Genomic DNA, 27,798 nt, shown 5'->3' on the forward strand with positions numbered 1-27,798 from the left:
GTATTGTGTAGTGCCCCCTGTTTAGAAGAAGCTTGAATGATGGGAAGTTGAATCCCTAATGGAGCCAATGCAGCTGTTGTATACTTCTGACTTGAAAAGAAACCAGGGTGATAAGAGAGAATGGATATGGGAACGGTATAAAAAATTCTGAGTCAGATGTATAACAATTTACTTACTAATTGTCATAGCTCATTCCCAAGTACGAAAGTGTGGCATACTGCTATTCCCTCCAAAATCTCTTTTCTTATGTAGGTAGCCTTAGAAATGCCTAACTACTGAGAATTTCATGAAAAAGAGAATGGTAGTAGATAGTCTGAACTGTAGATTCTGAAACATCTGCATTGAAACATCAGATCATATATTTCTTCATTACAGATTTGTTGCAGAATCATGGAATAGGGTGTGAGGCATTTTTGGACTTCAAGGTTGTTTTCTAGAAACAGTTCTGCAGTTTTTGAAGGCCTAGGACTTTAGAGTAGCAAGAGAAAAGGATAGTTTGGAGCATAATTCCAGTGGGCTGGGTTTATGGGAGGAAAGAAACGTTCAGATGTTTTTTTACTTGCATGGTTGGGCAATAGCTCTTCATTCAAAGGAAGGCCTTATAGCAGTTTTTTTGTTACTCAGATGTCATTTTTTGTGATCAGGTGTAATGAGTTTAAATGTTTAATATTTCTTTTTGTATATTCCCCAATGTATAGTCTCCTGTTGTACATGGATTTTCTTTTTTGCTGTTAATATAAGTTATACCATACCGGTTCCAAAAAAAAGGCTTTACAGTAATGAATTTTCTATGTAGTGAGTTAAAAGCAGCACAGACCCTTAAGAGAGACTCTGCCTTCATTTCCATTAATTTCTCCGAGTATGGACTCATTGACAAACCCTCAGAAATTATTTCCAATGCATTTTCTGCATCACTAGATGTTCTCCTTTGCAAGAGTTCAGTAGAACGATCCATATGCTCAGCCACTTTCTGCCATTCAGAAATGTCAAATAAAAGTTAATCACTACACCATTTCACCTATTGGCAAAGCCTACAGTACTAGAAAAGGAAAAAAAAAAAAAGCAGAAAGAAGCACCACATCACTAGAACAAAAAAGGATAAGAGCTCAGCTCCAAAATAAAAGGCTTCATTAACTATAACTATATTCCTTAGTAGACAGAACAATACCAAAAAGGTCACATTCCATTCCTTCTTTTTTGTTGGTAACAGTTTGAGAATTTTATTGCCAAAAAAGACAGAATAAACATGCTTCAATAACTATAACTACACACCTTACTAGCCAGAATAATACTAAAAGAGCATTTTTCATTACTTTTTTTGTTGATAACAGTTCAAGAATTTTATTTCCAAAAACAACATAGAAGAAACATGCTTAGCTATTGTCAGAATGCATGCATAGAGTACATAAAAAGGGCCAGAATCCAGCATTCTTTATATTTCAATTGTCTACCCTCCAAGTCAGACCCCCAATATAGACCAATTCCATTAGCCACTTTGCTTCCCTTACAAGAGAACTCAACAGGGGAATTTAAAACTCCCAAGGATGCATTTCATTGAAATGATCAACCTAGATCTCAAGGATCTTTCCCCCTTCCATGCCGTGGGTATATATTCAAGGAACAAATCTTTCACCCTTTAACTATCCAATTACAACCTTTGGATCCCCTCCTACATCAACCACCCAGCCGAAGAGGACACAAGAATTTGGCTTTGGGAGAAAGATGGTGTTTTTTTCTTCAAAATCCTTCTTCAAGAGACTAAACAACAAAGTATGGACTTAGGTAATACTAAAGTATTGCCGCAGACTAGCCACAGTAACAGGACTACAGGCTCAACGGTAGTCTGGTTAATAGCACTTGTCTAAGGAGGACCACAGAGGCTAGTCGCAAACACTCTTTAAAACTCAGACCTGAACCACAGATACCCTTTGTGGGATGCAAGACAAGTAAATAAAGCATGTTATGTTCTAGAGAGAAAATAACTAAAAAGGTTGTGCATGACAGATGCGTATGGGAATCAGAGTGCATATGCTCCATGCATCACAGCCTGACACATATCCTCATCAGAGCAACCTAGGGACTAGAGCCCTTAACCACCTAAGCAATATTCTAGAATTTTTTATCCTTGCCCATGCACAAAGCGAACCCCCACTTCATCTATAAATAGTAGGATTTATGACATGAAAGAGGGTCATTTTTTTGAGTCATTTGATACCTTTGGAGTTAGATTGTCACCAGTGACCTAACCCTAGAGTTCCTTCAGCTCCAACTGTTCTATCATTCTGAGTAGTTGAGCATTCTAGCCCTAGCATCATTCCGTCCTTTATTCCCGAAGAGTTCTATTCTCATCTTCCAATCCAGTCTCGTCCCTAATGCCATGCTCTTCCCAGCATTCTACACTCTAACTCTAGAACTTGGACCATCTCTGCAGTGCCATACCTACACCAAGTTCCAACTTTTGGTATAGAGATGCTCCTCCCAAATTTCTTAAACATTGTGGATCATTGTACTGGGTAAATGTTTCACAGTGGATAACCTAAATGGGAGAGATATAGGTCTTCCAGATACCTCTTAACTTTTGTGTTTTATGCAACTGAGAGGCAGAAACTCCAAACCATTTGTTTCTTCACTACAATCTAGCCATGGTTTTATGGAGCTGTCTTTTAGGGGCCTTTCATGTGAATTTATGCTTTCCAGGGAAGAAGTTGTTGGATAGCAGCTTAGCTTTAGCCAGAACTAGAGAATGGAATTCATATTATGATTCAAAAAGAAATAAAAGTACAACTTCGCCCCTGATTGGTAACATGACCGTATGCAACAAAAAAAAAAGGCCCAATAACTTAAGGCCCAGAAATAAACTTATAACATAAACATAAGGCCTACAAAGGGTTCAGCTCTTACAACACTCCCCCTCAAGCTAAGCATAGAAATCCATCATGCCCCACTTGCCAAGTAGTCCATGAAATTTCACCTAAGGCAGGTCTTTAGTGAGAACATCTGCAAGTTGCATCTCGAAAGGTATGGGAATACTCAATTCACCTAAAACAATTCTATCCCTTACAAAATGCCTATCAACCTTAATGTGTTTGGTTCTGTCAAGTTGTACTGGATTAATTGCAATGTTAATTGCAGCCTTGTTGTCACAATATAGCTTTAGAGGACTATCAACCCTTATTATGAATTCACTAAGTAAAATCCAAAGCCACAATAGTCCTGCAACACCATGAGCCATTGCCCTATATTCAGCCAACACTTGATCTTGCAACTACATTATGCATCTTACTCCTCCAAGTAACCAAGTTTCCTCGAACAAAGGTACAATAACTAGACATAGAATTTCTATCACCCATGGAACCTGCCCAATCAGCATTAGTGAAAGCTTTAACCTCAAGTTTGTTATGCTTCTTGAACAAGAATCCCTTTCCGAGACAAGTTTTTAAGTATCTAAGAATTCTCTCAACAACCTCTATGTGTGGAACCTTGGGTGCATGCATAAATTGACTCACCACATGAACATCATAAGCTATATTTGGCCTAGTAAGAGACAAATAAAATAGTTTTCCTATAAACCATGATTTTGTCCATTGATATATGCATATAACTTCTTTGGACCTTAAAACCTCAATTCCAAGAAAGTACCTAAGATGGCCCAAATCTTTGATTTCAAACTATGATGCTAAGAACTTCAGTCTCATTATCTCTTCTGGATCATTCCCAATGATGACCATGTCATCCACATACACTACGAGAGCAATAAGATTTTTGCCTTGCCTCTTTATAAATAATGTATGATCAGCACCACTCTGAATGTTCTTCATGGTCCCACAAAGCCTTTCAAACCAAGCATGGGGAGACTACTTTAGCCCATATAGAGCCTTCTTTAGTCTGCATACTTTCCCTTGGAAGTCATGCCTAAGATGAGGATTCTTGAACACTCATGTAATTCCCCATTTAAGAATGTGTTCTTTACATCTATTTGGAGTAATTCCCAAGCGTAATTTGCTACCAGGAACAACGGGATGTAAAGTGTTCACCTTTACAAATGGGGCAAAAGTCTTCTTGTAGTCAATTCCTTCTTTCTATGTGAACCCTTTTGCTACCAACCAAGCATTGCACCTTTTCACAATACCATCTGCTCTAATGCTTCATAGTAAAGACCCATTTAAATCCCACTATACTCTTTCCTTTTGATAGATCCACTAATTCCTAAGTTTTGACTTCCACTAAGGCCATCATTTCTTCATTCATTGCCTCACTCCATTTAGAATCATTTATAAAGTATCTGGAAGGAAACATATTTGGCAAGAGGATGTCTAGTAGTGCAAGAACAAATTGGTTTACAAAGTGCAATCGAAAGGTCTAAATCAGAAATCAAAGAAGAAAAACGAGCACTAGAATTACCTGGATCAACAGGATCAGATTGATTGGAGTCTAGTCGGTCGACATCACAAGCTAGAGGATCCCTTTTTCTCTTCCTATAGAATGTTTTCAGCTCCTTCTGTTGATTGAGATTATTGCTACCATTCCTAACATCATCTCCTTCATCATAATCATTAGTAGGAGTAGTCCCATCAGCTTCATCTAGGCAAGTACTAGAGCTAGAGAGGTCAGGAGTAGAAGGTGGAGGGCTAGAAGATGAACAAGAGGTGGCACAAAGAATGAAGAAGAAGAAGAAGAATCCTCTTCCACCCCACTAGTCTCTCCCTGAAGAGAATTTTCGGAAGACTGAAAGTAAGATTGAGATTCATGGAAGACAAAATCCTTGGTTACAAATTTTCTGCCAAAAACAGGACCATAACACTTGAACCCCTTCTGTGTAGAAGAATGCCCCAGAAAGACATCCCAGATAGCCCTAGGATACAATTTAGTTTATGATGGATCCTTGACATGGACATAACAGACACACCACCCCAACACTTTGAGAGGCAAAGAAAAATCATTTTGAGTAGGACACAAAACATAGAAAGGAGTTTCCCTATCCAACACCCTAGAGAGCACATCCTATTTATTAGTTATAAAGTTGAAAGAACTACTCGAGACACATACTTCTTATGTACCTTGTGCCAAAATAATAATGCCTTTGCAGTTCCCAAAAGGTGTCTATTCTTTCTCTCAACAACCCCATTCTATTGGGGGGTACAAACTCATGAAGACTGATGAAGTTCACATCCTTCTTCTAAGAAGATATTGAAGGAACCTTTAAAATATTCAGCTGCATTGTCAAAGTGAAACTGTTGATTCTTTTATTAAACTGTGTCTCGACCATCTTATAGAAAAGCATTATTGTCTATCTATGGTACATTAGCACAACATTTCAACAAATATATCCAAGTGCATTGTGAACAGTGATCGACAAAACTAATAAAATCACGATAGACATCCATAGAAGCAAGGGGTGAAGGGCCTGAAACATCAAAGTGAACCAAATCAAAAGGAGCACAAATTTTATTATCTAAAACTGAACATGTAGTTCTACATTCTTCCGTCCTTTCCTTCCTTCCTTCCTTCCTTCCATTCTTCCTTTCTTTCTTTCTTTCTTTCTCAGCCAACAACCACAGATGTCTCTCTTTTCTCATAAAAGACTAAAAGAGTAATGATATATTTGCCCTAATTTTCCAATCTAATCAAAACCACTTGAACCATTCAACCCGGATGGTTGAACCGCTGACCCGAAAACCGATGGCCACAGTGGTTCCATTTGAGGGTCGGTTTTTAAAACCTTGCTAGAAATAACATTTTCAAAAAGGACAAATGACCCAGCCTAGCATGCCACAAATGCAACCTAGTAAGGGACTCCTAATTGTTGCTACCACTGAATGAAGATGTATGCAGGGTCGAACTAATATCTTCATTGAAATAATATAGGCCTCCAGCTTTGTGGCTGACCGCTCCCAATCATTCTCTTCGTCAATCTGTCCTAAAAGATACAATGAGTAAGAGAAAAAGTTATACTGCAATTCAAATTATTAGTAAGCTTAGAAACGGATAACAGGTTTGAAGCAAAATTAGGAACATGTAGAACTGACTTAAGAGAGAGATCATCACTGAGGTTCATCTCCCCCTTACCATAAATAGTGGAGAAGGAACTATCAGCTACTCTCACCTTACCCTGGCCAGAAATTAAATGATAAGAAGTACCCGAATCAATAATCTAATAGTTGGGGTTGAATGGAGCTAGTAACACTATGGAAAAAGGCAGTACTTGCTTTAGCAAAAGAAGATAAAGGAATGAAGTTGCTTCTAAACCGAGTCATAGCCTGACTAAGAATTTCAACCTCATCAGCCATTAAGTCCAAGAGGGCTCCTAGAGGAACTAGTGGTCTGACCTGTTAGGGAAGCAGTAACCATAGATGAATTCTTCTGCCATCAGCAATATTAGACATAGCCGTATTTCCCCTTACACCCGTCTTTTTTATGGCATCTTTTATTTTCTTAATTCAGCTGGTTTCAGGTGTGGATGAAAAATCCAACATGTCTCTTTAGTGTATTTTTCACCTCCACAATTAGAACACTTACGGTGCTTCTTATCAGCCCCCTTCCCTCCCTTTGGAGCTGAGGATACAAGGGCAGAATGCTCCAACTGTTGCAACTAATTATCTACCTACATCTCCTTTCTTCTCATCTCTTCATTTATCACAAGATAGTAAACATGTTGGAGATCTAGGAGTTCATCTCTACCCAAAATCTGTGATCTTATCCCTTCATATGTTGGATCCAACCTTGCTAAGAATTTAAAAGCTTGGCCTTCTTCTGTTTGCTTGTCATACTTCTATTTATCACTAGTTCTATTGCAGTAAATCACAAAATGATGATCATGTTCTTCCCATAATCCCTCTAGAGTAGCAAAGTACATAGCCACAGACATATCTCCTTGCTACAGAACAGCATGTCTTGAATCAGTCTATATATTCTCGCATTATTTTTGTGCAGTCCACAACTCTTAGTGACCTTCTCCCAGATTTTAAAGGCTGCTGAGAAGTGCTGGAGAGTTCTGGCCACCCTTGGAGTCATAAATGCTAGCAGCCAGGACATAACCATAGCATTTTCTCTTCACCAAGCTAGATATTCATCACCATCCACTTTAGGCTCCTTTTTTCATTAATATATCCCAAAAGTCCATTTCTAGTTATGACTAAATTGGCTGAAACAGATCACTCTCTGAAATTATATTAATCCAATAAAACACTAGTAATCTGTAATCGCTGCATGCTGGCAACTTCAATATTAGAAACCCCCCAACAGACCAATTGTTCTTGGAAGACACTTCCTCTACAGCTGCTGTATCTGAAACTGAAGACATCTCTTTAAGAACAAATACCTTACAAACCGCTTCTCACAAAACACCCTGGAGTTCTTATGCTCTTGAGGAATACTCCTGCAACAGCCAACAGAAATCTGAACCCTAAATATAGAGTTAAGTTAAAACTAGGACTATCTAGTTAGTCCTTATGGACCTGTTCTGGACAGATCTCCTTAGTAGCTGAATGGCTACAGGCTTCAAATAGTGTCTAGTAGGAAATACGTCTAGGTAGAAAAACTCCCCTTGGTCCATACACCCAAAGGGAAACCCTAGGAGCAAGTCAATGGGTTATACCTGTCCTAGGTCAATCCAAACAGCAAACAGAAAAAAGAGGAGTGAAGAGAGGAAAAAAAAAAAGAAAAGATAAACAGCAGGTCGAACGAAGAAAGATCTCCAATGCTCTGATACCATGTTTGCTAACCTGAAAAGAAGATTTGGAGAGAAGGGAGGAAAAGAAGAAGAAGAAGAAGAAGAAGAAGAAGAAAAGAGTTGTTGGGCAGCAGCTTAGCTTCAGCCAGCCCTAGAGAATGGAATTTATATCAAGATTCAAAAAGGGATATAAGTACAACTCTGCACCTGATTAGTAATAAAACAGGCCCAATAACTTAAGGCCCAGAAATAACTTATAACATAAACATAAGGCCCACGCAGGGTTCAGCTCTTACAACACTATCGAATGAAGGAAACCTGTGCATTTTCAAGAATAAAGGCACACTTGAAGATGATCTCTTAGGGCTTGTTCGTTTGCTCTGACGTCTGACATCTGAAAGTGCAATAATTACATTAAGAGGTATATTGGTATTGGTGAACTTTTCTTTCCTCTAAACTTTGAATGCAGAGAATGTTGTTCTGAATTCTGAAAATTGTCAAGTATCCATTTTAACCCCATAGATGAGAACTTTTGTTTGCCTTTTGGGATTATCATTAGAAAACAAAAAGTTGTAAGATTCCACTTTAAGAGATAAGAGATAAGTAGAAACAAACACTCATTTTCCTCTTGGAGTTATAAGGTTCCTCTTAAGAGATAAGAGTTGAGAGGAAACAAACAGACCCTTAAACTAGGTAGTTGGTATGCTTAGATCCTGGCTGGTGATCAAGCATCTTTCTAGGGATGTTTGTCTCCACAACTTTTTTTGATTATGTTACTATTTCTAATGCTTTTTGTGCCCATAATTTGACAATGGATATGGCACTGAATAGAACAGAATGACAAAACAGGATTCATGTAGCTGACCCCATAAAGTTGGGACAAGGCTTAGACGATGATGATGACTATTTTTAATACTCTTTGATAAGTAGGTTCTGTGATCTAGATTTCTTTTTGGACAGAAATATCTTTCGATCAGAAACACAGAAAACTTTATCAATTACTTGAATTAGAAAAAAGGTTACAACAAGAGGTTGTGAAAACTGAGAAACCTGTAACAGCAACAAAACCCCATCACTCTGTTACAATTAATCCCAATACATTTGATGTTTATGAACTTCTTGCTTAGCCAAAACATTTACCAAACAATTAGCTGACTTTCTTACCCATCTTATTTCAATTTCTTAAAAAAGTAAGGTTTTCTATTATTGAGCAGAAGAGGAAAGTACCATGTTCAAACTTCAAAACTGTGATACAGATGTGAAAAATCTAACACATATGACATATCAATGATGCATAGATTTACAATTCCCAGAATTAGGAAAAGGGTAGTCAACTAATCTCAGGAACCCAAAAAAACATATGAAACTAACAAACAATCAGTATTTCTCTCAAAAATGCAATTGTGTCTCTTCCTTCCATACTCATCAACATACTACAATGGAGCTATATCCATAGGATCCAAGCCATTTTTTATAGCATCTATAGGAACCAAACTTTAGCACCAAAATCTCACTAATCTATCATAGAACCCAACCCCTCTGGTGAATAAGCGAGCATCACATTGAATTGCACTTCAATTCCTGCCAAAGGGAAGCCATCTCTAATTTCTTTTCATTTACAGGCATTTCGCTTAAAGAAAAAATGGAAAATAAGGAACCCAGATATTAATGCTTCACTCAATATTTGTATAGACATGTGAATCCTGTTAAGTGATGATCAAGCATTCTCTACAACCTCAGCATACATAAATTATAAGGGACATCACAAATAAGTGACTCTATCTACTTAAAATGAAACCAGACATGGATGTCGCACCTTTTTAAATTGAATAAAACTCAGCTAAGAAAAATCTTTCCTAATTTGGCATCATGATATGCTAAACAGGATAATGGTTTGCAAGCATGTTCAGAATCAAGTAAATAACAAAAATAAATAAATGAATAAATAAAAAGAGTACAGTACCAGAGCTTTTTGAAGACCATCAGAGGACTCTATTACAAGTTTACGGTCCAAGCATACTTCATTTCCTGACTGCAAGCATTTCTTGAAATATTTCACAGCATCTTCAATTTCCCCCAATGCAAGATAACAGCTGGAGTAGAAAAAGAAAAGGTGAAATTAAAGGACATCAAATTGTCTTTCATTTCTTATGTAGCTGCCCAATTCTAAGGTAGCCTCTGATGAAATAGAATACATAGAACATTCTTATTGACACAACATGACCATGCAAAATAAGGAACAATTAGGAGCAAATGAGTTATTTTAAAGTCAAAATAGCTGGATGAATAGAGGTCCATGAAAACATCATCAAAACCTTTACTATGTTTCTTTTAAGCAAAAATCACATAACACATTGTCTATGACCAATTGGTGGATCTCAACTTAATGTGTCAAATCATGTCCATATGAATATTCTGAAACAGCACATTTGTATAGTGATTAGTTTCTACGCACAGCCATCTCAACCTTAAAGTATGTACTTCAAATCAAACAAGGGGAAAAAGCAATGAAACTGTAAACCACCTCTCTACTTGTTAATACTAGAAAGACCATTTGCTTACTCCAAAGAAAGTGCAGAAACTGGTCAATTTCCCCTCATGTGTGTGTTCTTTCCTAAAGAATGGGGAAAGCACTAATCATATGTTGCTGCATTGCTCCTATGCTTCTCGGGTGTGGCCAGTGATTTAAAAGGTGTGCCTGGGCACACAGGCGAGGCGCATTTTGGGGTATGTGCCTCGCCCAGGTCCTAGGCTCACCTCTTTCAAACGGCGCGCGCCTGGTGCGCCTTGCGCCTCAGCCCAGGCGTGCACCTTTTTAAAATTTTGCACTTTTTGCTTTTTTTTTAGCCTAACGACTGGGCCTGGGGCTCCGCCCCCGGACCCCCAACCACACCCCTCGAGGCAAGCCCGAACAAGTCTATGTTAGGGTCTGAAATTATTTCTCACATAAAAAATAATGATTTTACAACACTCATTGCCTTTCAAGAAGATATTTTATTGCAATGAAAGAATGAACAACATAAGCAAATAGGGGATTCTCGGAGCTTCGGGTTATTTCCCACCCAGCCACACTCTTCTGTCATCTCTGGTAGGGTTAATATGAGTACTATGAAGCTTTTGCAACAAACAAGCAGAAAGTTTAATCCTACAGTCATTTAAAGCTCTTCTGAAAAGGGGATTCCAAACGCAATTTCCCCTGGAAAACTGCAAATAATCTGCTGCTACTTAGCTTCCTTATCCACTGCTACAACAAATAACTCAAGGAAATCATCTTTCAAAGGACTGCCTCCACACCAGTAAACCTTCTAGAACCTGATCTTGGTTCCATTCCCCACTTCAAAAATGCTTTCCTTGCAGAAATGACTATAGGTTTTTCTCTATCCCTTTCTATTCAAAGCAACTATATGGTTGACTTGCTTCACCTGGCTCCCAACCCCTGCTTCTTAGGCTATATTTTGCTTTAATTACTGTCCTCCACAGGCTATTCTCTTGCTCTCCAAGTCTCCAAAACCATTTACTAAGAAGGGCAATATTCAAATCTCTCAATCTTCTTATTCCCAAACCTCCATTTTTCTTGTTCTTGCAGACCCTTCCCCAGTTTACTAGATGAATCTTCTTATCGTCCTTCCAGCCTTTCCATAAGAGCTCCCTCGTTCTCTTTTCAATAGGGGCTGCCATCCCCACTGGAATTGGGCACATGAACAGTAAATAGCCCATTTTGATAAATATTTGGACTTCCACGCAGCCAATTTCTTTTCCACCTCTCTACGATAGGTTCCTAAATAGATTTTGAATTGCATTTAGCCCCTAATGGCATTCCCAAATATTTGATTGGCAGCTTCCCCACCTTGAAACCCCAACATTCTGCCCCATCTTGCAATTCCTGAACCTCTCCCACTGCCACCAATTCATTTTTAAGGATATTCAGACGCAGCCCTGAGACTGCTTCAAACCACCAAAAAATTCCCATCAAATACTCTAATTGCTCACAGAAGTATTACAGAAAAACACTGAATCATCGTATGTAAAGAATTTTCTGGCATTCCTCTTAATGATTTATTGAGAGGTTGGAATATTGTAGCTGGTTTTTCCACAAGTAACCCCCAAAGGTCTACGGTGTGGTCTCCACTGTTCTAGGAAGGTTTAAATTGAAATTCAATGGGGGATGCTTGGACAATCCAGGAATGTCTGGAGTAGGAGGAGCGATGAGGGACGGTCAAGGCATCATCATCCTTAGTTATTCAGGTCCAATTGGGGAACGAAATTCCTAAAGAGCAGATTTATTGGCTCTAATTCAAGGCTAAAACTAATAATGATGTAAAGTTTGGAGAAATGTGGAGGTGGAAGGCAATTGTCAAACAGTGGTAGGCTGGTTGGATTCTCTGACTCACTCACCTTGGCAGTTCAGACCATTGGTGACACTGAACAGCTCTCTAGGTTCCATTTTGAACCCCTCGTTCAACTCGGTACCTAGAAGTGCTAACACAGTAGCAGACTCCTTGGCAAGATCTGAGGTGGGGAAAGTTTCTTTCAATTGGGGTTATCCTGGACCGGGCTTTAATCTGTAGATTTTTTCTCTTTTTTTCTGAGTGGTTTTTGCTTTTCTCTTAAGCTTGTATTGCTCTTTGGCCAGCTGCTTGTTCTAGTGTAGCTGGCCTCTGTTTCTTTTTAATGAAATAACTTCAGTTATTTATCAAAAAAAAAAAGGTTAAAGATCTAATATTTATTCCTGGTACCTCAAGGAATATCATATTTACTTGAAAGAATGCACCTACACGAAGAGAATTCATGAGAATATGAGATTTTCACAATATCAAAAGTGTTCGTTAGTAAAAATCGAAATGTCAGCTAAGGTCTTCTGTAATCATGTAAACTGATAATACTTCCACAGTTCCACTAATAGGTGATGAAGCACCATCCTATGACACACCAAAGAAGCACCAGATAACATACTTTACAATAGAAGCATTATATAGGACAACTCAAGAAAAGATGGGAGATATTAATTCTTCACAACATTGAAGAAGCTATAACAGTGTATAGTACGGTTAGTACCCTACTTCCTAACCATAATCTTGTGATTAACATCTTGACAATCCAGAGGAAAAACAATGATGATGAAGGCTCGTCAGTCGTCACAACCAAATATAACAGTACCATTTCGTAAAAGAAGTAAATGCAAGACAATAAAGAAGGGACGATGATGGATTTCCATTACCACCAAATAGAATTCAAGACCAAACACGGTTGTAAAGCCAAGAATGGAATCATCGTCTTATTTTAGATGTAACCATAGTTGTCGAGGTGACGCCTAGGCGACAAGGCGCCCTTGGAGTCTCGCCTCGCCCAGTCGCCAAGCAGTTTTTCATACTGTGTAATAAAACACTTTTATATTGTTATTTTTTTGAGATTATAATTATAAAATAGACATTATTAAAGAAAAATATTCATTTTTGTGTTTATAAATTAATTTCTTTTTGTTATTTTCTTATTTGTTAGGGTTTAATCAACACAAGCATTGCTAACTGCTGTATTGAACCCTCAATGACTTCAAAATCTGAACCAGTAAGGGAAGAACTTAAAATTTTGTCTAATCAACACATTTCTTCTTCTACCTTTTCTTTTCTTCTTTCCCTATAACGAAAATAGAGGTTCAGCCCCTATATTTTTTTTTTATTTTCTTTCCTTTCTTATTTTTCTTCTCATAAATATGTTGATTTTGTATACTTAAACATGAAGTTTATAATTTTCATAGTTATTAAAGAAAGTTGGTTATGGAACCTAGGGAACTACCCTAGGATATTTGATTTTAACTTAAAAAAATCCATCGCCTAGGCAATGCCAAGGCGCCCCCCTGTCGCCTAGCCTCGCCTTCGCACCTTGAAAACTATGGATGTAACTGAAGTTCTATTCCATATGAAAAGCTGATTTATGTAACAAGCAACACAAATGAAGAAAACTCAAAGAGAGAGAGAGAGAGAGAGAGAGAAAGAGAACAAAAAAAGAAAGAAAAACTAAGAGGAAAAGGTGAAGGTAACATGGTTGGGCCTAAGGACATTGTGTTAAATCATTAAAAAGAACGCACAAGAAAAAAAAAAAAAAAAACTAATATTAAACTGCTAATTGTACTACAAATCCACACTGTTAAAGCTTTGATGTGGGAGATACTAATAACCCTTTCAATATGATTACCAGACAAAACCATCTCTTAAACACCTTTTTATTTAGTCAAACTTTATAATATATATAATTCAACACACAAATGAAGTCCTTTTAAACTGCTGGTCAGGTTGCTTAATGATATCCACACACACGCACACATATGAAGCCCTTTTAAGTTATTAGCACAAGAAGTTTGTGTTCCTTAGCCTTTAACCATTTAAGTTAGGGGTAAGATCCTTCATAGTGCAATACTACAGTTCCTTTAGATACCTTGACACACTATTGGATCTGTCTCAGAAGCCTAAGTAAAAAATCAAGCAATTGAAGAGATGCAAAGACAAGGTCCTTATAGGCTTCCCCACATCTGTCCAGCAACAGGCCACCTTTGTTACCAGCCCATATGTTCTTCTTTGTTTAATAAAAGTCTTTTTATCATAAAAAAGGCAACAAAAAAGGGAATTCTTACTTTGCAGCTCTAACTTGAACCTTCATAAAATTGGGATCTAATGCAGCAGCTGCCATAGAATCCCCTAGTGCTTCTCTCATCCTCCCAAGAGTCATCCTTGTGGCTGCGCGGTTGCTATAGCACAATACCAAAGCCTTAAGGCAGATTCTGGATGTCTCATTTGGAGAAATACAATTCACACCCCGTGTATAATAATCCTCTGCTTTTGATAGAAAACCATTAGCATAAGCTTGGTTGCCCCTGATAAAAATCAAATACAGCACTGTCAGTTATGGCTCACAAAAAGTATATCTTGAAAACTAATCAGGCAAAATCTAAAAGAGAGAAAACTAGAAATAAGATTTGATTCATAAGATGGTTAGCAAAACGATCACACTGTATAAATATAAAAGAACCTGAGTCGCCACTTTTCACAGGTCTCCTGAACTGCAGCAGTTTCAGCTGTTGTTGAGATTGACCCTTGTTTGACTTCTGATTCTTTATATGCTTCAGGTATATGCTCCCCTTTGCTTTGAGAAATTTGTTCTGTTTTACCCTGCCCAGGGCCTGAAGGAAAAGAAATACCAGCAAGTGGAAAAAACTGCACGGAAGGAGATGGAACCTGAACTTTTGAGGTAGGGGTAAACGTATACGAATCTTGACCAACTTTCATTCGATTTTTCTTTCTATAACCACGCTTCGCTGCTGAAACATGACCTTGGCCAGAGGACGATGCAGCAAAAGTGAAGTTAGCCTCACCAGAATCTTCCGAGCCTACAAAACAAAATTGTGCCCCGGCATCACCTTCTTTCCTCTCTATGTTTGAGCAAAAACTACGGTCAGCTTCTGCAGTAGAAACACTACAATAACTGTTAACATCCACCTTCTCAGATTCAGACTTTGAACACTCATTTTCAGCTGCAGAAACAAAATCATCTGAAGTATGTTCACAACCAACACTTTGCTCAATACAACAATTGACCTTTTCCTCATTTAGTTCTCTGCACTTTAGATCATGTTTATTGATACCTGGATGTTGTTTTGCAGCAACAAAACCCTGAGCTGCTGCATCAGTAGAAACTGTTGGATATGTATCAGTTGACATATGTTTTTGGTTAAGGTGGATAGATTCGTCTGATGCCACTGAAGTTTCTTTGGAACATTGATCAGCTGCTAAAGTTTCCTGACAAGGAGAAAAATCCATGGGTGAATAGCTTCCAGGAGACTCTGGGTTTTCTTGGGAACTTTTTTCCCTTGAAAACTGATCTTTCCCAGCCCAACGGTGCTCTGAGGCAGACTGCCTCAACTTTCCCTTCTTTTTCTTTAACTTTGTGTCCTTGACCGTGTCCCTCTTTGCACTAAATTCCAAGTTTTGGTTTAACCCAGCAAATAGGCTTCCTGTAGAGGAAAAATAATCATCCTGTTTTGGTGTTTTGAGGTCCACATTAGGTGTCCCAGGTCGATTCCCTGTGCTTGTAAACACAAAGCCAGCCTTCTTACGGTCTTATCATTGGGTTTAAGATTATCTACTCTATTCTTCTCAGCACCATCAGCCATGCCAGAGCCTTCTATGTTCAACTTCTTCTTCATCTCATCAGGTAGCGAAGTGGCTGAATTTTTACCAAATGAGCTGGCATTGTCCTTACTACTTCCAAAGACAAAAACATTCTTATGATTGGTTTTAGGGTCAAATTTAGCATCATTAGACTTATTAGTATCATCAACATTACCAGGATCTTCTATGTTCAATTTCTTCATCTCATCTGGAAGCTTAGATTCCACACTTCTTTGAAAACCACCAGTTGTATTACTACTACTTCCAAAGACAAATGTCGGTATTCTATCATTAGCCTTGGAGTTAAGATTAACATCCTCAGCCTTCTGAACACCCTCACCACTCCCAGAGTTTTCAATGTTCAATTTTTTCATCTCATCTGGGAGCTTCGATGCTGCACTTCCATCAAAATCAGAGCTTTTCTGATTGCCACTTCCAAATACAAAAACACCGCCACTTGAATCCTTACCCAAATTGAAACTTTCTCTTCCACTGGTACCAGAAACAAACGGAGCATCTTTTTCCTTCCGATTCTCTGATTCGATTCCAATGTCCAACCTCCTCGTGTCATCTGGAAGCGATTTGCCCACCATATCACCAGGGTCGCTGTTACCTACATTTGAACTCGATACCAGATTGCTGTGATTTGCTCCAAATACAAAAGTCGTTTCACCTGACTGACCAAACTTCTGATTAATGGTGGAACTTGAAGCACCTGAAGTACTTGATCCTCTACTATTGTACGCAGAGTCAGGTGAGAATGGATTCCAGCTTTGCCACTGATCACGCAACTCCTTCATTCTACAATCATCGTCAATGCGATCCGAACTCTCGGAAGCTGGACGAAACGGATTAAAACCCTGATCAACTCGAGTCCCCGAGAGTGGTGTTGACCTTCCGAGGTGAGAACTCAAGTTTTTTCGTACCTTCACTAACCGGGGCTTCGACAGCCCCGACTGTGGTGCCAAGGAGGGCTTCTCAGAACCAACCCGCGACCCAGACGGCGAAGTAAAATTGATATCAACACCACCCTCATTGGCATTTCTAGAAGTAGAAGCACCACGACCGAGATTCGATGAATTCATCATCTCAGAATCGGTCTGCCACGACTTCCCTCGTTGCTCCGCGAGATTCTTTGAAGCAAAACTACCGATATCGAATGAAGAAGGAGAAGAAGAGATCTGACCTTTGGGGTTAGAGCTTTGAAGAGACGAGCTCCTTGATTGCATTTGCGGGGTGGTCGCCGGATTTCTGAAATCTACCAACGTCGGCGACATTTCAGGCTAGGATTCATGAAAACGGACGGCAGGGAATGCAAATTTTCTCCGATTGATGGGATGCCGAAAGGACGAAATGGTTAACGGCGCCGGTGATTGAAGATGTGGTTGGTTCGATTTCCTGCGGATCGTTGTTGTTCTCTCTTCGTCCCTTCGCTTGCTTTACAGGGAAAAGGAGAAATGTCACGAGGGGTTGGAGGTTTTTTTCTCCTCCTTTTTCTCTCGTGTAGTTTTTGATCTTCTTTGAAAGGAGGTTTTTCCGTAGTGAACCATTGCCATTAGCAATAGACCCTGATCTTGTTGGAATTTACGTGGGATTTAATTATTGGCCAGAGATCTCCATCGTTTCAAAATTATCTGGACCGGTGGTCAAACCGGGCCTGACTCCTAGTAAAATTCCAACAACACCAAGCAGTGTTTATGTTGAATGAAATGAATAAGAACAAGAACAAAAATAAGGACAAAAGCGAATCATTTGAATAATTCATCAGTTTCCAATCACATGGAGCTTAGGTGGCATTTGATAAACTTGACGTATGATATATATGAAAAAGGAGAAAAGTTCTTTTTTATGAAAAATAGCAAATTTGTTCTTTTGTTTTTCTCCTTAAATTGAGACATTTTAGTTATTATGAGCCATGTAAAACACGTCTAATTACATTCCACACATCGACCACCTTTTACCAAATCATATATATATATATATATTGCATCTTGCTTGGGCCCTTTCAAAAGTTAACAAAGCTCACGAGCCTGGCCCAATAAGTTGCATGTTAGGTTTTAATCTCTGTTAATTGGGCTTATATATTCAATGAAACAATTGCATTGATGGGCTATCTTGTAAATGGGCTAAATCAAGTGATTCATTTAAGCAAAGCTCATAGACTTCAACAAGGGTATGGGGCTTAATGAGTGAATACCACATTTTGGCCCATATAGACTTAATGGGATCCTATTAGGTCAAAATATAAAGGCTCCTAGGTTATGGTTCCCAATATGTTAAATCATCTAACAGCCCTCTTGCTCTACCCCATTAGAGTCAAAGAGCTGAGAAAATCTAAGGAAGAAGGAAGATTTAACTAAGGAAAACCACAATTCGACCTACCATTGATTCATCACTCATTCCACAAGGGTTTCAACTACTGCAATGAATACAAGTATTTACGTTTAAACATCTTTGATAACTGCAGCATGATATTAAAAAAACAAAGACACACTGATGATTCAATGCGATTTCGGTTTTAGTCGACAAAAAAAAACAAAAAAAACAAAGACGCATTGTGATGATGATTCAATGCTGTTACGATGCATCTTTGGAAGCAAAAAAAAAAAAACAGAAGACGCATCGGTGTTGCGTCTTTGGTTGCGATGCATCTCTAGAATCGGTGTTGCGTCTTTGGAACCCAAAAAAAAAAGAAGAAAAAACAACGATGCATCAGTGTTGCGATGTGCCTCTGGAACCCAAGAATGAATTCGCATCGCGTCTACAAAACTGACTCAAAAGAAAATTTGGAATCGTGATTTGCATGCATGTAAGCAATTTGCATGCATCCGCTTTTCTCTCATTTTGCATGGAAGTAACCTTGAACCTTTTTGACTTTGTCATGCATGCGATGAATATAGTTTTGGATGAATATTTTTCTCTTCTTTTCAAATTAAATTGATTGAAACAGCATGTTACCAAAGTAGCCTCTACAGTGTAAAATTAATTTGATTTGAAATATAAAGATTTTGTGTGTTCATTGTCCATGCAGACATTGGTCAGCCCAAAGGAAGGTTGATGTTTGGTCGGGCAGTGAACACACATGCAATGATTTGAAATATAAAGATTTTGGGTGTTCATTGTCCATGCGGACATTGGTCGGCCCAAAGGAAGGTTGATGTTTGGCTGGGCAGTGAACACACATGTGGTGATGAATACTGATATTGTAAAGCTATTATCCATGTGAATAGTAGTTGGTCCAAAGAAAGGCTATTGTTTGACAGGATTAATTATCAATGTTTGATTGTTGCGTTGAGAAATACAATTCACATATGTGTTATGTCATTTGACCGTGTGACTCATATGACCCGAAAACAAAACCATTATACCCACCAGTTTTTAGGTTGATGGTTAGACCGTCCGGTTCGAATGGATAGCCCATTTTGACAAAAAAATTAAAAAAGGTCAAAAATTATTGAACGAGTCAATGGGTTGATCGATTCAACGGTTTTTGTCCAGGGATCAGGATTGGGGTAAAATGAAACTGGTTGCTTGGACGGTTCCCAATTAAAAAAATAAAAGTGGTGGCTCAAGCGTCCAGTTCAGACGAATGGCCCATTCTAACAACAAAAATTATAGGCAAAAAATTGAGTGTGTGAGGTCCCTTAAGTAGTATCGTATGTGTTATGTCATTCGAGTGTGTGACTCATACGACCCAAAAACAGAACTATTCTAGCCACTAGTTTTCAGGTCAACAATTCGAACAGACGACCCATTCTAACAACAAAAATTAAAAGAAATAAAAAGCAACCAAAACCATTGAACGGGTCAACAGGTCGACAGTTTGACCCCCTGGGTTAATGGGTCATTGACTGATTCAACGATTTTTGGCCAGGGACTGGGATTGGAATAAAAATGGAACCGGTTTCCTAGACGGTTCCCAATAAAAAAAATAAAAAACAGCCAAAAACCATTTAATGGGTCAACAGATCGATGGTTCGACCGCTCAGGTCAATGGGTTGTTGACCATTTCAACAGTTTTTGTCCAGGGAATGGGATTGGGATAAAACGGAACCAGTTGCCTGGACGGTTCTCGGGATGAAATGCCTGTCCATCCGGGCCAATGGTGGTTCGAAAACCATGGTTTTTATGCTTTTGGATTTTCATTATTCAAATGTTTCTTTTACTGTGGGCTTTATTCGAGCGTGTGCAGTATGTTCTTTTTTTTATCATATTCTGCTTTAGTTTTTTTTTTAATGTGTTTGGTCTTCTTCTTCAAGATCGTCCAAAACGGTTTAGGGTTTACCACTATTTTATTTCTTCCCTTTTGTTTTTTCTTTGGGTTTTCTTGTGCAATTTTCTTTTTTTAGTTTCTTACAGTACGATCTACTTTGTATCTTTCTTTGATTGCATGTATGTTTAGTTCCGTCTCAAAATGGAACTTTGGACTCGATTTTCTATTTTTTTTTCCTTGGTTTTTCCAGTTTGGTGGATTTATGGCCAATTTTTTCTATGTTTAATGTCACTTTGGACTTATCTTTCAAGGTTTTTGAATCCCTTGCAATGTCCACCCTTCCCATGATTATGACTACAAAATTATTTCGTCTAATTATTGACATCTAGAAAAAACAACCCAAAAACGGAACTGTTCTGGCCACCGGTTTCCAGGTTGATGTTCGAACGGATGGCCCGTTCTAAAAAAAATTAAAAAATGAAAAATGGCCAAAAACCATTAAATGGGTCGACAGTTTGGCCACCTAGGTTAATATGCCGTTGATTGATTCAATGATTTTTGGTAGGGGCTGGGTTTAGGGTAAAACGAAACCGCTTGCCTAGACGGTTCCCAAGCCAAACGGTCTTACCGTCCAGGTGAACTAGGAGTTCTTTATGTGAAAGAAAGGACAAGTATGAAGTATAACTCAGAATTATCATTGTATGATCGTGTTCTTTTATATGAGATGTTTTGTTGAAGCAATATTTAAAAAACGAGCACATGATGATCTCTTTTAAGTCTTTATATGAGTTTCAAGACTTGAGTATTTATAATTACAAGTTTCTTATTAAGAAACTATTATCTTTTTTAATGTAGCAAATAGAAATGTTACAATTCCATTCCAGCCCCTGCGAAGCAAGGGTCCCTCTGCTAGTGTTAAAGAATGTTAGAATCTCATTCCCATTGTTAATGGAATGGCATTAATTATCTCTTAATTTCAATTCCACCATTCCAATTGTCAGCGTTAACTAATGGGTAGGGCTTTTTTTTTTTATAATCAAATCAAATTGGATTTGAACCATATATCCGATTTTTTAAACAAATCGATTTCGGATACACCATATTTTCTATCCGATTTTGGATAGGGCTACAAATGGGCTGAATTGAGCCTATATCCGATTTTGATTTTATTACATTTGAATTCAAATTGGATCATATCTAGCGGATTCCTTTGAATTCCAATTACAATTGGATATTAAATAGTATAAATAAATTAAAGTAAAGATGATCAAAATATCTATATCTATATAAATATATTAAGCTGAAATGTGTACGAAGGAAAGCGTGAAGATGCAAGAAATGGAATATAATATTAACTTTTGCCTTTTTTCCTTAGAAATTACAAGAATGTCACATAAATACAAACCCCCTAGTGTGATTGACTTGTAATTGCCCATATGTTATTCGAAAAATACAAGACTACCACATATAAGACAAACAATTCAACTTGTAATTTCTTCTATGATATTTGAAAATTACAAGACTACCACATATACGACAAACCTTCCAATTTAATTGACTCTAAGGCATTCAAAAATTACAGGATTGCCACATATAAGACAAATTTATGCCCCTTACAGCAATGGCTCTATGATATTCGAAAATTATAATAATGCCATATATAATTCTTTACGATTATGCCATCCTACAAAATAAGATGTCATCTCTCTTCTCTCTCGCTTAATTTTCTCTCTCCTCCTATTCTTTATTATTCATTTATTTATTTTATTATTATTATCTAAGTAGTTATTTATTTAATAAAATTAAATAAATTATTTTAAACCAATAAAATAAAAAAAATATTTTACATTGAGAGAAAAATTTTAATAGACATTTATTTATTTATTTTATTAATTTTATTATTATTATTATTATCTAAGCATTTATTTAGTTAATAAAAGTAAATAAATTATTTATAAATTAGTAAAAAAAAGGAGATTTGACATTAAGAGAAAGATTTTAATATATCAAATTATTCTCTCCCCTTGAGTCCAATATTTATATATTTAATATATATTATACATAAATATTTATTTTTTATTTATTATAGTTGGGTCTGTTGGGTCGAACCCGATTGTCTCGAGAACCAATCGGTTTAACTCTGGACCAAAAATTACAAATCCTATTGGGTCCGGGTCTAGATCCAAGTCCTCAACATTTCATGTTGGGTCGGTTCTAGTTCCAACTAGTTTCAACTAGACCCGCCTCATTGATAGTCCTATATTTAGGGTAATCAATTGGTAGGTTTGAACTCAATATTTATAAGGAGGGTGGGGGCAAAATGTAAGTGGAATGGAGGCCATGGCTTCCATGAGTCCCCTTAGCTCCACCCCTAGGTTAGGATTAAACATATTCACAAGTCACGTCAGGATGTGACTAGAGGTGGATTCGAGTTGAGCCGATCCGAACATTTGAGTATTCGAGCTTAGCTCGGTAGGAAAATGCAAGGCTCGAGCTCGATTCAAATTGGAAATATAAGCTCGAGATCGGTTTGATTACATAATTCATAGGTTCGAGCTCAATTCGGCTCGAGCTCGATAATGAGCCGAGCCACAGAGTTTTTGTCGATTTGGGGTTCTTCTCTACAGACTACAAAATTCACAGGTTTGAATGTGAAGCTTTGGTTTAGTCACCCTTATTGGGGTTAATTTCACAGGGTTCTTGTCGATGCAATTAATCCTTCCAAGTTCTGGGTTCCAAGTCCCAACTCCCAACTGTAGTATGTAGAGAAGAACCCCAAATCAGAAGAAGAAGAAGAAGAAGAAGAAGAAGAAGAAGAAGAAGGAGGAGGAGGAGGAGGAGGAGGAGGAGGAGGAGCAAACCATTGCCGTTGGACATCGGTTGTGAAAGCATTGAGAGCGATGCCTACTTGAAGGAAACCAAGAAGCCTGCGAGTCCCAGTCGTTCGACTTTGTTTGATATTGATTGTGTTTTGATTTTCATGGATTTTGTAGTAGAGAGAGATTCGGAGGCATTGAAATGGCAGTAGAGGAGAATGAAACTTTGAGAGTTGAGAGCTGAGAGCTTGAGACCGAAAGGCTCCTCCCACCTTCGAACAATATTGGCCTAACTTGGTGAGAGCTGAGAGCTTGAGACTGTTGACCGATGAGAGTTGTGAGAGCAAAGGAGAACAAAACTCTAAGATTGAAGTTTGAAACTGAAAGTGAAGAACAGGAAAAGAAAGGGTTTAGGTTTTGACTTTTGATCGAAGAGGGATATTTTCTCCCTCTCTCTCTAATCTCTTTTACAAAGAAGTATATTATGTGTAGGGATCGTGATATAACTGTTTCCCTACCAATAAAATTTTCTAAAATGGTATAATACATATACACTTATATACATAATACATAATATATATATATATATATATATATATATGCTCGATAGGCTCGCGAGCCTAACGAGCCAAACTTTAAAATGTTTGAGCTCGGCTCGATTGACAGATGAGCCAATACGAGGCTCAAATTCTGCTCGAAGCTCGATCTGGATCAAGCTGAGCCGAGCTCGAATAGCTCATGAAAAGATTGGTTCGTGTCCACCCCCTAGATGTGACCTTTGCCTTTATATCAATTGAACATATTCAAGTCCAAGTTTGAGCATGACTAGACCATCGGGCCTAGACCTTGAGCCCAAGCTGGACCCCATTTAAAGCTCGTAGCTCAACCAAGAAATTGAGAAAAAAATTTGTATTCTTTATTTGCAATAAAAATGATTTATTTATATTAAATTAACTTCAAAAGTGAATATTTAAATTATTTATTTATTGTTTTATTTTATTAAATTAAATATATTATTATCCATAATTTTTATTTATTTAATTCAACATGTGCCTAATATTTAGGGTTGTCAATGGGTTGGGTTTAGTTCTAGATAACTTGGACCAATCATGTCCCAATAATAAATGAATAGTTACTTGTTTATTTTATTACAATAAATAATTGATTTATTTATTTTACAAAATTGAGTAAATTATTATCCATAGACTTCTATTTATTTAATTTACTAAATTATTCAATTAGTTAATAATTTATTTTACTAACAAATAGTTTCTCTTTCTCCCCGAGCCTAATAATTTAGGGCTATCAATAGGTTAGGTCTATGTTGGGCAGGGGCAAAGCTAGAAATTTTTTATGAGGGGTGCCAAAATCTAAGTGAGTTGGGGGGGGGGGGGGTAGGGGGAATAAATATGAATGACCATTGGGGGGGTGGGGGGGAATATACATGAAGAGTGGGGATTTGTTGGGATTAAACCTATTCATAAGCCACTAGGCTTTGCCTTTATATCAACCGAACATATTCAGGCCCAAGCCTTGAGCATGACCGGACCATCGGGCCTAGATCTTGAGCCCAAGCTCGACCCCCATATAAAGCCCAAAGCCCAGCTAGGAAATTGAGAAAAAAAAAGATTTGTATTCTTTATTTAACAACAAAAATGAGAAAAAAGATTTGTATTCTTTATTTTATTAAATTGACTTCAAAATTGAAATTTTTATTTATTTATTTTATTAAACTAACTATATTATTATCCATAAATTTCTACTTATTTTAAGTAAATCATTTTTCTTAAAAACTATTAATTAAAAAATTTACCTTTTGCAAATTCATTTTTTCCTATACAATAATTTAGCTTTTGCAAGCCTGTACAACCCTCTGCTAGTTATTTTATTAATGGGTAACATTATCAACCTTTAATTGGCATTTAATTTAATGAAAATAAATTTTAAAACTAATAGATTTGTATAATCATCTGAAGTTACTTTTCATGGTCATATAGAAAATTCCATATTTTTCCAGAATAGCCATTGATTAATGAGTTACAGATTTTTTTTTTGTCAAAATTAACTATTATTTATCTATTAATTAATTATTAGTTGTGGTTCAATACCTTGCTTTATGCTAATAGCACTATTCTTTCTTGAACCTTCTGACATTGTTGCATCCATCTAAAAATTGGCTTCTAAATTTACTATTCCCTATTACATTGACCATAAAGTTCATAAAATTTGTGTTGTTTTTCTCTACAATTTCTGTATATTTTATTGAAATTTATATATGATTATATTTAACTTGGTACGGGCTTGAACTGTGTTTATGTGACAAAGCCCAAAGCTGAGCATATCGGTCTAAAATTTTGTCCAAACCTAATAAAAATAGATCGGCCGGGTCGGACTACCCGACAAATGAACAGGTCCATTATCGCCCACGTTCCACAAACATATCTTTTATTGGCGAATAGAAATTCATTAAAGAGTAAAAGTACAGCAGATAGTCATCTACCAATACATATTTACTCATAGCTCTAAAGTGCCCATTAAAATATTCGATGCCTTGCCTCATTCAAAAACGTGTCTTTGTGCATTAACTCTAATTTATGGCCAATTGATGGTGGGTCAATGTAAACCCGAATGTCCTTTCTTCTTCACCGGACATCACATATGGGTTAACCGGAATACGTTTAGTTATTGTATTACCGGCAAGATCAATCATAAAATGGTCGGCAGTGGTTTCCTACCAAACATTGGCCACTTTATCAAATCAAAATTGCGTGTTTACCTCTTTAGACCAACTCTTTCCCTAATTCAGGAATAGCATTGTTTTAACAATCTCGCTTGGAATCGCTACTTCCAAATAAAACACAAACCCTTTTAAACCTGAAAAACTCTATAAAATCAGTAGTATACCTGCAATGCAAAAAACTTTCCTTTTAAGGAAAACTACGGGACTGTAACCAAAGTGGCAACTTTTCTGCCCCAAAAAATAAAATAAACATATGGAAGCTAAAATCTTGAAGCAAATGTTTCAAACTAATCTTTATTTAAGCAAAAACTTAAAACTAACCTTAATGAATGGGTTTACCTGCAACATTCCTACGACCCCTTATGTGATCGATGATTTCTTTTATACTTAATTTCTATTGCATTAGTTTCAAGACATGTTGCACTGAGGGTGCGTTTGGTTCGTGGACAGGACCAGAATCAGAATCAGAATTGGAATCCCCAGGAATCCGAATTGGAATCATCTATTCCTGACATCTGTTTGGTTCAGTCAGAATTTAGGTTTCTACTATTTGGTTCAACTAGAAACTGGAATCGGAGTCAGTCAGAGTTTCCAATTCTGTTCCTGTTGAAAGAACCTCAAAAACATCCACTAATTATATATTTTCGATATATACACACATTGGTAATCTGATACCAACTGCATATATGGAGAAAATATAAAATAAAGAAACAAAAAACACATAAACAAACAAAAATCACAAAAAAAATATCATTCTCCATAAAAAATGAAAAGATAAATGCATAAATAAACAAAAATCTCTCATAATGGTGAAAATATTATTGGGTACAATGAAACAGGGTAGACCCTTGATATCTTCTTCTGTCACAAACAACCACCTAGACATTTTGAAGACATATGTCAATGAGTACAATGATTTACACCCGTCAATAATAAATCTTGTTGAGGTAAGAGGTAAAGATTTTCTACTTTTGATTGTTCTCATCCTCACTTAGGTCCCTCAGTCTTTCCTGCATTTCTCTACAACAAATTGAAGTATCAGCACAACCCAATGACTGCAAGGGAGATATCGATCTACCATAACAACTGACAAAAAATACAACCTTATGCAATCATCTAGTCTCTACTCCTCCATGGAAAGGTTTTCAACTTCTGCCTGCAGAATAAAATCAGAACATAAAGTCTCTTTCTTCTTGGAAAAAAAAGAGACCAATTTCTTTTAGAATCAAATCGTGGTTACTGTAGCATTGTGGAGAATGCAGCATTTCTTGAATCCAATGCAAACTGATATATCCAACAAACAGAAAAATATGAAGGCATGGTAGCACAAGCCATCCGAGTGTGCATGTCTATAGAACAATATCAGCTTATGTGCATACCTGTAACATTGGAGACCGGATCTGCTCCTCACACACATCCTGTCATACATTGGGAACATCTCTCGTACTTATTTGTTATTTATTCACAGGAAATGTTCCCAATGCACGATGGATGTGCATGTGAGGCGCCCATTTGTGAGGAGCAGATCCCATCACGTAACATTGTGGCATCATCATCTTCTTCTCCTGGCCTTAAGACATCAAGTCCCCTAATCAACCAATCAATCCTCAAATGAATTCCCAATGGCTCGTCTACAGAAATAGAAGAAGACACCCAAGTCCTAATGAATGTAAAATAGCAAGCCCCATTCTTCCAACGTATTATGTTCTAAGCTTCTTCTCTATGAGCCCAATTCCTTCCAGGACATTTGTTATGTCATATATTCGCCTACCTATAACAACAGGAATCTGCATGTTTGATCAAATTGAACTTTTTTGTTAAGAGACCTAAAAGAGAGTTTGTTGGGACACAAACTAAAGAAATACAAGTGTATAAGAAAAAGCCATGACAGCCTTTAAAGATTGTAACTAACAGCCAACCACTAGATCAAAGCTTGTAACAAACTAGACACGTGGACTAACAAGTGGAGAGGCTGGTACAACAGAACTGTAACAGCTGTATAACAACAGTGTATAAATAACAACAAGCTATAATTGAATGGGATTATTGAATTGAGAATACAACCTCTCTTCCTTTCTCTCTCTCTCTCTCTCTCTCTCTCTCTGTCTCTCTCTCTCTCTCTTTCTCTCTCTCTCATTCTGGAGGCAGGCTCCCTCGAAAGAGTCCCTAAGTTAGGCAGTTCCTAACAAGTTGGTATC

The 27,798-nt window shown here is 37.3% G+C and overlaps 1 protein-coding gene and 1 long non-coding RNA gene across 2 annotated transcripts in view; both read right to left on the reverse strand.

The window, feature by feature from the left end:
• The window catches only part of LOC148844995 (uncharacterized), a 30,815-nt gene extending 13,707 nt beyond the window's left edge, over positions 1–17,108 (reverse strand). The window contains exons 1-5 of the mRNA XM_088954302.1: positions 15,824–17,108; positions 14,693–15,779; positions 14,298–14,537; positions 9,633–9,762; positions 818–970 (exon numbers count right to left, since the gene is read on the reverse strand). Of these exons, the coding sequence (XP_088810428.1) occupies positions 818–970; positions 9,633–9,762; positions 14,298–14,537; positions 14,693–15,779; positions 15,824–17,108 (2,895 nt within the window). The remainder of the gene's footprint in view (positions 1–817; positions 971–9,632; positions 9,763–14,297; positions 14,538–14,692; positions 15,780–15,823) is intronic.
• Positions 17,109–26,336: 9,228 nt separating this feature from the next.
• Positions 26,337–27,593, reverse strand: LOC148844996 (uncharacterized). The gene is made up of 2 exons (XR_016101801.1): positions 26,980–27,593; positions 26,337–26,789 (listed from the first exon to the last, which is right to left on the reverse strand). It is a non-coding gene; the product is annotated as an uncharacterized LOC148844996 (long non-coding RNA).
• Positions 27,594–27,798: the final 205 nt, after the last annotated feature.

Source organism: Nelumbo lutea, chromosome 7, assembly GCF_056320005.1.
Source record: "Nelumbo lutea isolate HS-2025 chromosome 7, American lotus-T2T, whole genome shotgun sequence".
NCBI lineage: Eukaryota > Viridiplantae > Streptophyta > Magnoliopsida > Proteales > Nelumbonaceae > Nelumbo > Nelumbo lutea.